The following is a 15685-nucleotide window of genomic DNA, read 5'->3' on the forward strand; positions in this document are numbered from 1 at the left end:
CTTTTCAGCCTCCTTGACCATGAGAGACGGTGCAGCTTAATAATCAACCTAGGGTTTGGAATTAGTGAGGCTTGGGGGTCAAATCCTTCCTTGTTGTACTGACTTGTGATTCTGGGAGAGATAATAGTTGTTTGGTTCCCTTTTGTATCCCCAGCCCCAGAGACAGCTCCTGGCACTCACCCCAAGGTTTCAATAAATACTTACTGAACGAATGAATCTTTGGAATGCTTACTATATGCCAAGCCCTGGTCCAAGGGCTTTTAAACATATCAACTAACTTAATTGTCACAAGGATTAAGTGGCATTATTATGCCCATTTTGCAGATGAGGAAACTGGGCAAGAGAAACAAGTCGCTTGCTCACAGTCACACAGCCAGTAAGGAGGAGAGCAAAGAATCTAAAGCAGGGTCTTTTCTTTTCTTTTCTTTTTCTTTTCTTTAAAGCAAGGTGCTTTCCTAACTACCGAGCGAAACCGCCTTGATGGAAACTCAGTTTTCTTATCTGTAAAATCATGCAGGTAAAAGAATGATAGCACAATAGGTAAGTCAGCGTGTACATAATTAAGACATATGAAAAGGAGCTATCGCTGTTTTTCTTTCCAATGTCCATGCCAAGTACTTCCTCCAGATCTGTCCTGGCCAGGAGGACAGCTACTGGCCACCCAGGGCCGTTTAAATGGAAATGACCCGAAATCAGAAAAGTAATTTTTCAGTCACAGTCGCCACGTTATCAGATGCTCTGTAGCCACATATGGCTGCTGTACTGACCAGCGCATAGAGGGCATTGCCACCGTTGGAGAGAGTTCAGTTGGGTAGCGCCGAGCTGGACAACCTCTGGAGTTGACTCAGTTCCCACTGGAGAAAATGCCTGACAAACGGTCCAGAACTCAGGATCTTTTTTGACGTTCTGCTCACCTTTCAGTGGAGGTCATTGGCATGAGGAGTTAAAAGCCCGGAGCTGGAACTGAGGCATCCTGGTTGTTAGGTAGACTTGCTGTGTGGCCTTCTGTGAGTCACGGCCTTCTCTGAGCCTGGATTCCTCACCTGGAAGGAGGGAGTTGGTCCAGGTGATATTGACGCTCCTCTGTGGCCTTGGCCTCCCGTGACTCATGGGCCTGTGTGTCATCTGAAGACACACAGGTGGCAGGGAGGATGTGATGTGACCACACATGGATGTAAGGGGCAGTACCCCTCTACCCCCCAGCAGGAGGAAGAAGGGCACAAGTCCCTGGAACACACAGTGAACCCACTTCTCCGGCTGAGGGAGTGGGCCCCGCACAGAGCTTTGCGCTGGCTCTGGGACTCTGCCTCGTTCTCTGCTCCCTTTCTGTCTCCGTGTGCCTCAGTATGTGCCTACGACCCTCTCCTTCCATACAGCCATCTTATCTTTCTGCTTTTTTCTCTCTGAGCCAGCCTTCTGGCTTTTCTCAGGCACTAGGTCTGATTTCGTGTTTATCTTCCTCTCTCTCTTGGTCACAATCACCTCCCTCCAACACTATCTGAGACCCTGAAGCTTCCCCGGGGACATGGCATCGTCTCTCCACACCTGAGAAGACTTCTTGGAACAGGAGACCTGGGGAATCCCCATGGAATCCAGCTCCAAAAAGGGTGTTTGGGGCTCCAGAAGAAGCCTGTATTCCCGGGGCCCCTCCCAGAGCAGGAATCTGGGGCCCAGGTTGGGTGCCAGCCTCACCCACGGCATAATTAGGGAGAGGGAAAGGGAGGGAGTGAATCCCTGGAGGCAAGGGTGGGGGAATTTCCGGGCTCTTTGAGGTTAAAAGGGAAGGCCAGGCCAGGGGTCCCGGGGCAGAGGAGTCGGGCAGCCCACTCGGTGGGGCAGAGGCACTTCTGGGTCTTCTTCTCCCTCTTTCCCAGCAGCGACTCCCAGGTGAGGTGGGATGCACCTCACCCTAGTAGGGGAGGGTCGCGAGAGCATGGGTGGGGACCTTTGGGTGGCGGGCAGCTCTGTTTGAGCCTCAGTTTCCCCATCTATGACAAGCGCCTCTGAGCCTCAGACCCCCGCCCCATCTGGGGAAGAGGGCGAACCCCAAATCCTGCTGGGCAGTGGGCAGCCGGGGAAAGCCCGGGTGTAGGGAGGTCAGGAGGAGGCCACGAGGGGCGTCGTTAGGGTAACTGTGCCCATCTCTGGTATTCGGCCCGAATCGCCCGTCCGCCCCTGCAGCTGAGCGTCTCGGGTTAAGCGGGTCCCCGCGGGCTGGGTTGGCTCAGGCCGGGCGGACGGGCGCGGTGGGGTGGGGGTGGGGGTGTCTCTGACCCGGCTTCTCTTTAACCCGCCCTCGCCCCGCAGCCCCGGTCCAGGCCATGAGACCCCCGCACCTACACCTGTGCACCGCCTCCGGCGCGCGGGCTTTGGCGAGGCTGCTGCTGCCGCTGCTCGTGACGCAACTCTGGGGTGAGGCGGGGGACAGGGCTTGGCGGGAGGTCCCTGGGAGACTGTGCTCTTAGCACGAACCCCCGCGCACCACTCCTCCTCTGGGGGCCGCGGACCCACCCGCCCAGCCGGAGGAGGCTCGCCCCTAAGTCAGACGCGCCCCTCCCCGAGCTCCGCTCCAGGGGGTCCTGCCCTCGCCCCCCGCCTGGGTCCGCACTCTTTCCTCCTCCCGGCTTCCTTTCCCAGCCCCTTCCTAACCCCGTCCCCTCTCTCTGCCCCATCCTGTTCTCGCCCCCTTCTTGCTCCTTCCAGTTCTCCCCGAGCCTGCCTTACAGCTTGGGGCCCCCGCCCCTCGGCCCTCTCCGCGCCGGCCGCCCGGCTCCCGGCCCTGCTCCCCAGGCTCCGCCGCCTTCTATCGCCCCCTGGTGGCCCCGCCGCGCTCCATTCCTGCTGCGCTCTGTCCCGGTCCCCCAGATCCACCCAGTTCGCGCTCCTCGCTCTAGACCGCTCAGTTCCTGCCTCCTTCCCCTTTACCACCGTCCTTCTCCTCCCACTTCCATTCGGTTCCTGCAGGATCCCCAATTTCCCCCAACCCCTCCCCCTGCTTCTCTGGTTCTGGCTCCCCCCCCCCCCCCCAGCTCCAGCCCTAATCCCAGCCCTTGCCCTGCGTGCTCTGATCGCCGCCCCTTTGCTGTCTCCAGCCGCAGAGGCGGTGCTGCTCCCCAGAAACGACACGGGCTTGGACCTTGTGGTCTCCGGCGCTCCGTGCGCGCGCGGTTCGCAGCCCTGGCAGGTGTCCCTCTTCAATGGCTTATCGTTCCACTGCGCGGGTGTCCTGGTGGACAAGAGTTGGGTGCTCACAGCCGCGCACTGCGGGAACAGCAAGTAGGGGGAACTCCTCGGGGCAGCCACGGAGGGGCTGTGCAGGCAGGCCCGGGGGAGGGGGCGGGAAGGGCTGGGGCACTTGACCCCAAGTGGGTGGGAGTCTGTTCTGGACGACTTTCCGTAGGAGGAGAGGTGGGGTTGCGCTGTGGCCGCCAGGGGGCGGTGTGGTCCTTCTAAGCGTTTCTGGGCCCTTCCACCACCCTGATACTCCTTGGGCTCCATTGAAGTGTAGATAGTTGTATGCAACAGACAGAAGCCAAGGTCCTCTGTGGTTAGGCATTTAGAAGTAAGGAAACTGCCCACCTCGATTCCCCACTGAGGCAGGAGGGAAGCGGCAGCTTACCCAGATGGGCCCCCAGCCCTCAATTCTTGCAAAACTCAGAGACCCAAACCCCTAATCATACTTCCCTGAAGAACTCAGATCCTCCTCCACTCCTCCCTCAGACCCAGGAGTCCAAGCTCCTACCCTGCTACCAGTACCCTCCCACCCAGCGACTCAGAGTCTGGTCCCAATCCGTAAGAAGGCTTTACCCCCATATATCTCTTCCCTCCCTAGGCCTCTGTGGGCTCGCATAGGGGACGACCACCTGCTCCTTCTCCAGGGCGAGCAGCTCCGCCGGACTATTCGCCCCATTATACACCCCAAGTACCACCATGGCTCGGGCCCCATCCTGCCGAGGCGGACAGACGAGCATGACCTCATGCTGCTAAAGCTGGCCAGGCCTGCTGTGCTGGGGCCTCGCATCCAGACCCTGCGCCTGCCCTACCGCTGTGCCCAGCCTGGAGATGAGTGCCAGGTTGCTGGCTGGGGCACCACAGCTACCCGGAGAGGCAAGAGCTGGGGCCCTGAGGCCTGTATCCTGGGGAATACCTGGAGGGCCAGGACTTCTGGGTCTGAGGGAGGAGGGAATTGGGGACATGGACTCCCAGGTCCTGGAAGATTGGAGGCTGGCAATGGGTTTATCTACTGTTTCCTCCCATTAGTGAAATACAACAAGGGCCTGAGTTGCTCCAGGGTCACTGTCTTGAGCCCTAAAGAGTGCGAGGTCTTCTACCCTGGTGTGGTCACCAACAACATGATGTGTGCAGGACTGGACCAGGGTCAGGACCCCTGCCAGGTAGGGACTGGCCAGGGAGGGTGTCTGACTCATGGGAGCCAGGATAGGGAAGTTATGAGAAATCAGAAGGCCCCATCCCTGTCCCCAACCACAGCCCAGCATCACCCCATGTCCAACACTATCCCATCCCTACCCCAACGTCATCCCCATGTTTGACTCTAGGTCCTCGGCTCCACCTGTTTGTGCCAGGTCTTACCCACTTCCCACCCTCTCCTCAACTGCATTCCCATCTTTAGGCCATTCCTAAGCCCCCACCCCATCCCTATCTCTCCATTTGTCTCCATCCCCTCATCTGCCACAAGCTATAGTATCAGCTCCAGCACATCCTCGTTTGCATCCCCCTATCTGATGTCCACAACCCCCAAACTAGCCCAATCCCAACCCAAGCTCATACTTAATCCCAACCCCACCCCAACCTCATCTTTAGCCAAATCCCTTCCAAATCCCACCCAAATCCCTTCCTTATCACTATCCCAGACCCCCAAGTGGCAGCCATTGGATTGGTGTATTTTTTAATTTTTCTTTGGATTGTTGTATTTACCTGATCTCCTTCTTCCCCCCAGAGTGACTCTGGCGGCCCTCTGGTCTGTGATGACACCCTACAGGGCATCCTGTCATGGGGTGTTTACCCCTGCGGCTCTGCTCAGCATCCAGCTGTCTACACTCAGATCTGCAAATACAACTCCTGGATAGAAAAAACCATACGCTCCAACTGACCCAGAGGCCGTGCAACACCACCAGCTGCCCTCTTGCTACTTCCTCTGAAGTTGCAGGGGCTGGACTCTCCCCCTGCCCTGTTTGAACCTTTGCTGCCCATCCACACCCTCAAACATCTCTCCTCTTCCCTCACCTCCCCCTGCCTATTGCTGCTCTCTGCACACTTTGAAGCCATAAGTGGGACAAAGTTTTATTCAAAAGAAGCAAGGAAGCTGGTGGTCACCCAGTCTCTCAGAGAAGTTGTCACGCACTCAACCTGCCTCCCTCTACCACTCCCTGCTGTGTGACCTCCTGTAAGCTAAGTACCCTCTCTGGGCCTCTATTTCCTCACCTGGAAAATGGGGACAATGAAGTGCCTACCTCATAGATGCATTATGCGGAGATGATCATATGAAACGAGTGTGTAGGTTGCTATGGTAATTATCAGTAAAGCATTAATGCAGGGGTTGGTGAGCCCTGACTAAATCTTACCTGTGGTCATGATCTGTGAACAGGTCCTGGTGAGAGCGAACATATGTGACCCTGTGTCCTGGGGAGAAAAGCACAGGGGTAGCCTCAAATCCCAAGCCCCCTTGCTCTAATCATCTGCAATGCCCATCTCAGGGCTGATGGGAGAATCACATTCCTCTCCCTCCTCTCACGTTCCATGAAGTGCCCCTTAACCACTTCCTTCCTCCCTCCCACTGTTTCCCACATCTGTGTCCACCCAACACCAGTTCCTCCTGTCCCAGCAGGAGCTGGGCTACTCTTGAGTCATCTGGTACCTTCTTTGCCTTCCTGGGGCCACTGGACCCTAAGCGACCTCACCCCGGATCCATCTCAGCCTCTAAGACCAGAGGGACTCCTCCTGCTTTAGTTGCTAAGTACATGTAAAGAAGTCCTTTGAGATTTAGGGGAAAATTTTTTATTAGATCCCTCTCCATCCCCTCACCAATCACAAGCTCCTGTCCCAGCTCCATTGTATCGTCATTGTCTTCCTCTGACTCAATGTCCACAACTCCCAATCCATTGCCATCCCCACCCTATCCCAAACTGGCTTGGAAATTTCGCTCTGAAAATTTGGAAGGAGAAGGGTTCTTTTCTTCACCCTGAAAGTGTCTCCATGTAAATATTCCTACCCTGGTAGTATTCTACACAGAATCCAGGCGGAGCTAACAGATGTTTGGGTGTCTCCACTTAGCCTGGACTCTGTGGAGATTTAACATCAGGTGAACCTATGCACAACAGAAATGTTCTATCCAGCACTGGTTGTCCTTGTTTCCCCTTTCAAACGCCAATTTACTGAGCCCCTATTAGATTACAGGCCTGATGCTGGGCACTGGGACCCTTGTGGTGACCACAACAAGGTCCCTGCCCTCACGAAGCCCACAGAAGACTGGCACACAGCTTCCAGCACAGAGCCTCTCCAGCTCCCTTCCTCTGCCCCCATTAGCACACCCAGGAAGCGCCAATCAGGCATATCAGCTGAGTTTGTCATGGAAGACTCAGAGTGAAGAAGGTGGGAACTCGATTCGTTTTTAAAGGCAAATCACCCGTTCCTTTAGTCATCACGCTACAAATGTTTACTGAGTCATGTTCTACTCTGGGTCCTGGAGATGAATCAGCTCGAACTCTACCCTCAAGGAGCTGCTAGTCAGGTCAGGGGGACAGGCAAGCTTTCCATTCTTGTCATTCAGGTTTCTACTCATTCAGGTTTCTACTCAAAGGTCACCTTCTCAAAGAGGTCTTCCAGGTTTGCCCTAGCTAAAGGGGTCCCCTGCCCTCACCTGGACAACAATCCATCGCTCAGTTTATTTCTTTTGCAGCATTTGTTAGAGCTGAAATGACCACATTTATTTGTTTACTGCATAATGATCTGTCCCCTCTCTCTCTCCGGACTCAGTCCATGGAAGCAGAGGCTTTGATTTATTCACTGTGATTTTAAGCACCTGGCATAGTGCCTGGCACACAGAAGCCACTCAATGCATCGTTGGATAAACAACACAAATTGATCAGCGCTGTACCAGAAAGAGGCACAGGGTGCCCTCAGGAGAGGCCATGCATTCTTTCCAGAGTCAGGGAAGTCTTCTCAGATCAGGGGACATTTGCATGGGGGTTAAAAGGGTAAGTAGGAGTGTAATAGGTAGAGAAGGAAATGTATTTCTGTCACTTACTTTGTGACCTTGAGAAAATTACTGGAATGCTCTCTTTCAGTTTTCCCCTCTGTGGAATAGAGATTGAATAGACCCTTTCAAGGATTAAATGAGATAATATATATGAAATGCTTACCTGCCAGGCACAGAGTATGGCCAATAGAGGTAGCTATCATAGGGCACCTGGATGGCTCAGTTGGTTGGGCATCAGACTTTTGGTCTCAGCTCAGGTCTTGATCTCATGGCCATGAGTGCAAGCCCTGTGTAAAGTGCCATGCTAGGTGTAGAGCCTACTTAAAAAAAATAAGTAAAAAAATTTAAAAAGGTAGCTATCAAGGTGTTACCAAAAACAGTTAGTATGGTGCTTAACACATAGTGGCTCTTCAGTCTCTGGTTTCAAGGATGGACCTCCCTGACTGGAGAGAGAGTAAGACACCCTACAACCACAAGTGATGTGTATTATAATGGGAGCAGTGCAGGACTCTATAGGAGATGGAGACTTATTACATTTGTTGAATGCTTACCATGTGCCAGGTGCTGTTGTAAGTGCTTCACCTGGGTTAGTTCACTCAATCACCCCTCAACCTGGATTATTATTACTTAATAGATGGGCCAACTGAGAGAAGTGCAGTGACTCGCCCAAGGTAACACACCTAATAATTGCCAGCATTGAGATTTGGATCTAGGTGGTCCAGTTCCAGAATCTATGCTCTAAACCACTACACCAAGTGATGCATCCAAGGGGAGCCCAGATCCAAAGTGATAATCAGGCTTACTACAACAGAAAGTGGGGGAGTCTGCGAGAGCTCAGGGAAGAAAAGATGTACTGTTCCTTAAGAAATCAGAGAAGATGGGCAGCCTGGGTGGCTCAGCGGTTTGGCGTCTGCCTTCATCCCAAGGCGTGATCCTGGAGACCCAGGATCGAGTCCCACGTTGGGCTCCCTGCATGGAGCCTGCTTCTCCCTCTGCCTGTGTCTCTGCCTCTCTCTCTCTCTCTCTCTCATGAATAAATAAATAAAATCTTAAAAAAAAAAGAAATCAGAGACTTGGGGGTGGGGGACATTTAGGTTGACTCTTGAAGGATGAGTAGGAGTTTACCAGGAAAAGAAGACTATGGAGAAAGGCATTCACTCATTTAATTAACATCTCCTGAGGCCTCCCAAGAGCTCAGCCCTGAATAGATGATTCTGGGGGCACAGAGATGAATCAGACTTGGGGTTTGGCCCTGCAGGGGCTGCCCACCTGATAAGGAGGAGAGATAGGGAGAGAGGCAGGTAGGAAGGATAGTGGGAGGGGGGGAGATGAAAAAATGGGCAACGTTCTCAGGACTTAGCCAAGATCTGGTGGTATTAAGAGAAAAGCAAAGTGTTTCGTTCCAGGCAGTTGGGCATGTGAGTCTTAGGTGGTAGGAATATGAAGAAGGGGGTAGGGTAGTTTATGATGAGAGTGAGTTAATCCAGTTGGGACCATATTTCCTCAATCTTCTAGGAGAAGCCTTTGTCCCTGTGAGAAGGGGCCCAGATGCCCAGAGCAAGGAGGGCTCTGTAGGGTGTGTGCACGTGTATGGCCCTCTGTGGTCTCTGCCTTGCTCAGTCTGACTCTCTCTTTCTTTCTCTCACCCTGGATCCTTCTGTATCTCTGTCCTCTCTTTTTAAATTTTCTCTCTCTCTCTGCCTTGCCCCATCCTGCCTGCCTTCTTTCTACTGAGTCTCTGTTCTTTCTCCCAACCCTCACCTGCTTTCTGGGGAGTCCTCCTGCATCTCCCTCTAGCCTGCCTGGGACACTGGTCCCAGCTCACCACAACTTCATTCAAGATAAATTTGCTTCCACCTCAGGAGCCAGCCTCAGGGATCATTTTTCTCTCTCTCTTCCTCCTCCAGGCCACAGAATATCCTGTATCCAGGTCCTGCCTCCCAAGATCATGGGAATGAGGGTTCCCTTCTCTGGAGATCCCAGGAACACTCCACATCCTAGGGCTCCTCCCCATTCAGCCCAACCCTCGCCCAGCAGGCCACCAGCTCATCCTGCAGGGGGGTCCCTCGGCATGCCTCCATTCCCAAGGCCCCCAGTCAAGGCCCCAGGGCTTCCCCCTCCCCCTGGGACATTTCCCAACCCAGATTAATCACAGGGGCGGCCCCAGAGAGGAGGAAGGAGCTGGCATGGCTTACCTTCAAGAGGGACTGCTGGCCTGAACGTATGCTCAAGACCCAGGCACCCCAAGGTCATGAGGCTGGGATTCGTTTGTGCTCTGCTTTCTCTCCTGGCAGGTGAGGCTCCTGTAGTCCATCCTTCTGCCCCTCCATGGTCCCAGGAGCCCCACCAGGCAGCTTGCCCTTGAAGGAAGCTCGCAGGCTTCCACTCCTTCTTACTAGACATCTCAGTACCTCTCCCCCAGCCCTCCCACCGTGCTCACCATTGACCCCTCTGCCTCCACCCAACCCCAGGGCATGGCTGGGCAGACACCCGAGCCATTGGGGCCGAGGAATGCCGCCCCAACTCGCAGCCCTGGCAGGCCGGGCTCTTCTACTTCACCCGTCTCTTCTGTGGGGCTTCCCTCATCAGTGACCGCTGGCTGCTCACAGCTGCCCACTGCCACAAGCCGTAAGTGACCGGGCACCATTGGGGTGGGGCTGGAGGTGAGAGGGCTGAGGGGCTTTTGGTAGAAGAGGGAGGGAGCTGCAGTTGGGAAGGATTTAGCCTTCATTTTTGTTCCCAAAAGTTCAACTATTAGAATTAGAGTTGACTCTCCAAATTCTAGGGTCCCGAATAATCTAATTATTAGGACCTACAATTAAAAGCTCTTAAAAGCCTATGACCCAGAAAAATCCAGAGTCATGGACTCCTAAAATCTCAGATCCATGAGATTTTACATTAGTTTCAGTGAATTCTAGAATCGGAGACTCAGGTTCTGGTAGAATCTGAGGAGTCTAGCGCAGCACTGCCCTGTGGCTGTATGTGGGTATGTAGCTCCAGCCACATAGCTAGGCTTAGATTTCCTAGTAGACATATTACAAATGGTGAAAAAGAAATGATTAACGTTAATTTTAATAATAGACTTAACTTGACATGGTCAAAATAGTGTATCAATATCCAATGCATTTTTCAATACTTACGAATGGTATAGTTTAGTCTTCTTAAAAATACTACACTTTTGAAATTAGATATGCATTTTACACAAAATGACATGTCTCCACTTGGACTAGTCACATTTCAAGGGCTCAGTCGTATGGGATAGCACAACCCCAGATTCAATATTCTAGCTAGGTTCATTGAATATAAAAGCTCATGGTCCTAGAATCTTTGATTCACAGTATCCTAGAATACTGTGACTTGCAGAATTCTAGAATCTTACATCAATAGAATTCTAAAAGCTTAGATTCATAAAAGTCTAGAATCTGGTGAATTAAACATCCTAGTCTAGAATGCTATCATTCCAGACTCTTAAAATACCCAAAGTTTTAATTGAGAGAATTTTGAGAGAGTCCTGGAGCCTCAAATTATTTGAACCCTAGATTCTTAAATTTCTAAAATCATAAAATTATAGAATTATAGATTGATGAAATTCATTTTATAGTCCCAGAATACTTGAAATCTAGGCTCTTTAAATCCTTGTCTCATTCAGATAATTTAAAAACCCCAGACCTTTGATCTAGAGAAATCTAGAATGTTAGAATATTGGTTTCATGACATTCTAGAACATAGAATTCTAGAATTGTGGGTTCCTAGAGTGTTAGTATCTTAGATTTCTAGAATCTTAGATACTGGACATTCTCATAGAATATTAGAATCTAGCTGATGCAGAAATCAAATCTAGCTGATGCAGAAATCCTTTCTATATTACCTCAAGAAAGGGGCAGTCCATCCTGTTCTGATATTCTTCCTTCCAGGAATGAAGTACAGGTGCTGAATGAAGTACACAATGCTGTGTGGGAATTTCCCATCATGCACTGCTCTATGATAGTGCCTCTTTCAGCTCAGGAGAACGATGTTCAGATCTCAGCCCCAAAGGCTAAGGAGAGAAGCAGAGATGCGGAAGTAGAAAAGATTCAGGCTTGGGGATGAGTTGAGTTAGGGGAGACTGGTTTCCCAGACACAGAGTCAGGCAATGAGGTGACAGAGATGGAAGTAACGTCTCATACTCCTCAAATCCTGAATTTGCAGTCATAATCCTGCTCCCTAAGATCAGAGGTTAGAGACCAAGGCATGGGCATGTACACCCCCCAGAGAGTCTGCAGCTGTCCAGGGCAGGGACCCAGAGCAGAACAAATAGACTGAAAGATTGAGGTCAGGCCTCAGGAAGACATGCACTGAGGGTGAGGGATAGGCTGACAAGAAAAGCCTGAGGCCATGGATGACCCCCACCTTGAGGATTTTCCATTTCCCATCTCCCTCCATGCATACACACACGCACACACACACACACACACACACCCCACACACAGAGCCACTCCCCACAGAAGCCACCAGACCTGTGGGGACAGGGGGTGGGGCTGTTGTTGTGTGGTGGGTGGAGCCCCTGTGTGCCTACACAGTTCCAGGGGACCTAGGTCACCACCAAGGCTCCAGGTGGGGCAGGAAGGAAGGTGGCTTACTTGGTATGGGACTAGGAAGGGGTGTAAGCTTTTAGGGGAGAGCTACAAAGGTAGAGGCAGACAAATGGAAGGAGTGAGAAACTGGGGCCCAGAGAGGATGTGTGCCTTGCTTAAAATCACACAGCACTCTGGGTCATACAGAAATGATGGGGGCCCAGAGATAGTGTGTGGCCTCTGAAGCACGTATCACCTTGTTGGACAGCCTGATTGACCTCTGAAGCCTGTCCCAACAGGTATCTGTGGGTCCGCCTCGGGGAGCACCACCTCTGGCAATGGGAGGGTCCAGAGCAACTGTTCCGGGCCACGGATTTCTTCCCCCACCCTGGGTTCAACAAGGATCTCAGGGCTCATGACCATAGTGATGACATCATGCTGATCCGTCTGCCCAGGAAGGCATACCTGGGACCTGCTGTGCAGCCCCTCAACCTCAGCCAGACCTGCGTCTCCCCAGGCACCCAATGTCTCATCTCAGGCTGGGGGGCCGTGTCCAGTCCTAAGGGTACAGCCTTGCCCACAACTCAATCCCTTGTGTCTCAGGCTGAGAGTCTGAATCCCCCCATTTCTCTGTCTCTGCCTTTTCATCTCTGAGGTAGATAGATAAATAAATGATAGATGATAGATAGATGATAGATAGATAGATAGATAGATAGATGATAGAAAGAGAAAAAATGAAGATGCTATAAATTTTAAGATGCATCATTATTTACAACCAATAAGAACAGGGGGGAAAAGTTCCCATTAATCCTTGTATGACACCATTTGCTGGAAGACACTCCCTGATTTCAGAGATGTTTAAATATGAAAATATACACATCATGGAGTTGAAATGAGGCCTCTCTCTCAGAGTCACAAATCAGCAACCCATTAGCCATATTTAGCCTCCCACATCCGTCTTCATTTTCAAAATGCCTTGAAAAAATAGTCTGAGCTTGGGAGATTTTACAGAAAAGCCAAATTTCTTAGTTTGCTGGGAAAAAGAACTGGCAACGCCAGACCCACATTCCCCAAATAGCTACCATTGGGCAGGATCAGTGGAGGCTGCTGCCTTCAGATCAGACGTGGGTTCTCTGGGCCCCTACAGTGCCCCCCCCCCCCCCCACTGGCTGCTGTGTCTGCACAGGTCCCTTCCACCCACTTCTATTTGCCTGTCAAGCCCATCTGAATCTGCGCCCCTAGATTATATAAGTGGGCATATGCATATCTATATCCATATCTATATTTTACATGCTGTGTCTCCCTGTCTGTAGCTACTATCTCTTAAGTCTTTATCTCTGTCTCTGTCAATGACCACAAATGCCTCCTCCCTTTCTCACTGCCTTCTCCCTTGGCATATCTGAGCCTGTTCCTCTCTCTTCATTCCTGCACGTAAGAATCTCTTTCCTCTTTAGGGGTCTATCTCCTGTCATGGGCTCTATTTTTCTCTGTGCATCATGAATATATCTCTTGTTGGTTCTTGGCTCTCTGCGTCTTTCTGTTTCTCTCTCTCTCTCTCTCTCTCTCTCTGTGGGTCTCTCTCCCTCCTCAAACATCTATTTCTCTTTCACCCTATAATTCTCTTTGTCACTGTCTCTCATTTCTATCTTTGAGAGTCTTCTGCTGTGTCTTCGTGGGTCCTCCTTAGGGAAGGGTCTGGGTGGAGGGGCTGCTGAGTGTGATGGGCACAGCTGTTGATCTTCTATGGGTGGGCCCCTTTTGCCAACAGTGCAGTACCCACTCACGCTACAGTGTGCCAACATCAGCATCCTGGAACACAAACTCTGCCATCGGGCTTATCCGGGCCACATCTCAGATGGGATGCTCTGTGCTGGCCTCTGGGAGGGGGGCCGAGGCTCCTGCCAGGTGAGACCTACTCTGGGGAGGAGGGGAATGGGTATCCTGCTGGATTCCTGGGTCCTAGGGAATTAGGGAGTTGGGGACCCAGGATTCCTGGATGAAAGCAAGGAGGGACCTGGGACACTTAGGTTCTGGGAGAGGATGGGGCCTCAGTCAGATTCCTGAATTTAAAGGCGACTGGAGGCCCAGACTCTAGGTTCTAAAGGAGGAGAGTACTGGGAGTACAGACGTTAAATCCTGGGGGAACACAATAAAGCATCTGCACTTCACTCAGTGCTACCCAAGACCTCCCTTCTTCCCTCTACCCAACCTGGGCAGTAGGACGAAGGGCCACAGTTGCTGGGTGTTTATATAGAGAGTAGGTTGGTTTTATTTTACATGCTTTTGTGTTAATGTTGGAAAACTAATCACAAGCAGTTTCTAAACCAAAAATGACATGTTGTAAAAGGACAATAAACGTTGGGTCAAAATGGGAAAAAATATATAAATAAATAAACAAACAAACAAACAAACAAACAAATAAATAAATCCTGGGGGAAGAGGGGACTAGGATCCCAGAGTGCTAAGTACAGGGGTGAGGTGAGGGCTATGAGCTCTTACTCCTGGGTCTGAGGGAGGAGGGACTGACTACCTGGACGCCAAAGTGTCTGGAGAGGAGGAAACTGGGCGCTTCCTGGGAGGAAGTGGCCAGTGTCATATGACGAGTACACTTGCTTAATAGTTTCTTTGCTCTTCTGCTGCGCACAGGGTGACTCTGGGGGCCCCCTGGTTTGCAACGGGACCCTGGCTGGTGTGGTGTCTGGGGGTGCCGAGCCCTGCTCCAGACCCCGGCGCCCAGCCGTGTATACCAGCGTGTGCCACTACGTGGACTGGATCCGAAAGACCATGGAGGACAACTGAGCCCTCGTGCCTTGGGCGACCAAGAGAGGAGGGTGGGCGCAGGGTAGCGGGGTACTGCAGGGCTCCGGCCTCAGAGGTCTCGGCGCGTGGCCTCAGCGGCCCGGAGACGCGCTCTGAATATTCAGGCTCCGCGCCCTGAGGCCGTCCTGAGGGCCGTCCGGGTGGGAAAGCAGCGGGGAGACACCTCCTCGCTCCTGTAGCCCCGCCTCTGTGACGTCATCGCAGCTGGTACCATCCCAGCCGAGCAGCTTCACCTGCAGCTCCGCTCCAGGAGCATCTCCCCCAGACAGCCCCGCCCCTCGGAACTTCGCCCAATGAGGCTTCCCCTCCGGGCCCCACCCCCGTGGCCACGCCCCCTCCATGGGCAATCTCACCCCCATGACATCAGGGGCCCTGCAGCTTGCCATGTGAGCCACCGATGCACCGTCGGGCTCCCCCCCTCGTGCCCGCGCCCCTGGGCGTTTGAATCCTGGAGGGGACCCAACTGAGACAAGCTGGAGAAGGGTCTCAATTCATTTAGATTCAATGAATGATTTTACAATAAACGAGCGGAGCCGCGCTTTCCTTCTGCCTGTGTTGTGGGGTGAAGGAAGGGCAACGCGTGGGCGGCGGTGGGGCATACAGGAAACCGCCACCGGACAGCAATTTCCCTTAAACCCCTACTGGGTCCTGCCTAAAGTCTGTTTCCATCAGTCCTATTGCAGCAAGGCTGCTGGGTTCTGCTCGGGCTGGTCCCGTTGCCCCCAGGGAAAGGGGAAATCAGGTCACGGTGCCTCCCAAACCTGCCTTCCCAGATCCCAGGCCTCTCAGGGGGCAGCGGGCGGGCCCGATCCGCCCTCGGAAGACTCACCTTTCTTCCATTCCCAGTTAGTGGCAGCAGCCCCCTGCTCCCACAAGAACCCAGGCTCCAGTCACTCCTAAAAAGGCTTAAGAATCCAGGCCAAAACTTCAGGCCTGTTCCCCCTCCCCTCTCAGACCCAGAAATGCGGGTCACCAGCCCCCTATGCGGTCAGACTCAGGAGTCCAGAACCTCATTCCTTCCCCTCCCAGGTCCAGGAGTCCAGACTTTAACCTCCCTTCCCTCAATTCAGGGGTCTGGGCCCCCAGTCCCTCTTCC

The 15685-nt window shown here is 52.6% G+C and overlaps 2 protein-coding genes across 2 annotated transcripts; both read left to right on the forward strand.

The window, feature by feature from the left end:
- Positions 1-1618: 1618 nt before the first annotated feature.
- Positions 1619-5581, forward strand: KLK10 (kallikrein related peptidase 10). Its single transcript, XM_041745180.1, has 6 exons — positions 1619-1887; positions 2308-2412; positions 3093-3276; positions 3833-4107; positions 4261-4394; positions 4958-5581. The coding sequence occupies exons 2-6, from the start codon at positions 2322-2324 to the stop codon at positions 5108-5110; spliced, it is 837 nt and encodes a 278-aa protein (XP_041601114.1). The 5' UTR covers positions 1619-1887; positions 2308-2321; the 3' UTR covers positions 5111-5581.
- Positions 5582-9467: 3886 nt separating this feature from the next.
- KLK9 (kallikrein related peptidase 9) lies at positions 9468-14568 on the forward strand. Its single transcript, XM_041745715.1, has 5 exons — positions 9468-9510; positions 9688-9844; positions 12069-12334; positions 13538-13674; positions 14416-14568. The coding sequence occupies exons 1-5, from the start codon at positions 9468-9470 to the stop codon at positions 14566-14568; spliced, it is 756 nt and encodes a 251-aa protein (XP_041601649.1).
- Positions 14569-15685: the final 1117 nt, after the last annotated feature.

Source organism: Vulpes lagopus, chromosome 2 (genome assembly GCF_018345385.1).
Source record: "Vulpes lagopus strain Blue_001 chromosome 2, ASM1834538v1, whole genome shotgun sequence".
Lineage (NCBI taxonomy): Eukaryota > Metazoa > Chordata > Mammalia > Carnivora > Canidae > Vulpes > Vulpes lagopus.

Coding starts and splice junctions, on each gene's coding strand:
- KLK10 (XM_041745180.1), top strand. CDS start 2,322: ATGAGACCCCCGCACCTACACCTGTGCACCGCCTCCGGCGCGCGGGCT. Junction 2,413..3,092: donor GCTCGTGACGCAACTCTGGG/GTGAGGCGGGGG, acceptor TGCTGTCTCCAG/CCGCAGAGGCGGTGCTGCTC. Junction 3,277..3,832: donor GCGCACTGCGGGAACAGCAA/GTAGGGGGAACT, acceptor TTCCCTCCCTAG/GCCTCTGTGGGCTCGCATAG.
- KLK9 (XM_041745715.1), top strand. CDS start 9,468: ATGAGGCTGGGATTCGTTTGTGCTCTGCTTTCTCTCCTGGCAG. Junction 9,845..12,068: donor GCTGCCCACTGCCACAAGCC/GTAAGTGACCGG, acceptor CTGTCCCAACAG/GTATCTGTGGGTCCGCCTCG. Junction 12,335..13,537: donor GGCCGTGTCCAGTCCTAAGG/GTACAGCCTTGC, acceptor TTTTGCCAACAG/TGCAGTACCCACTCACGCTA.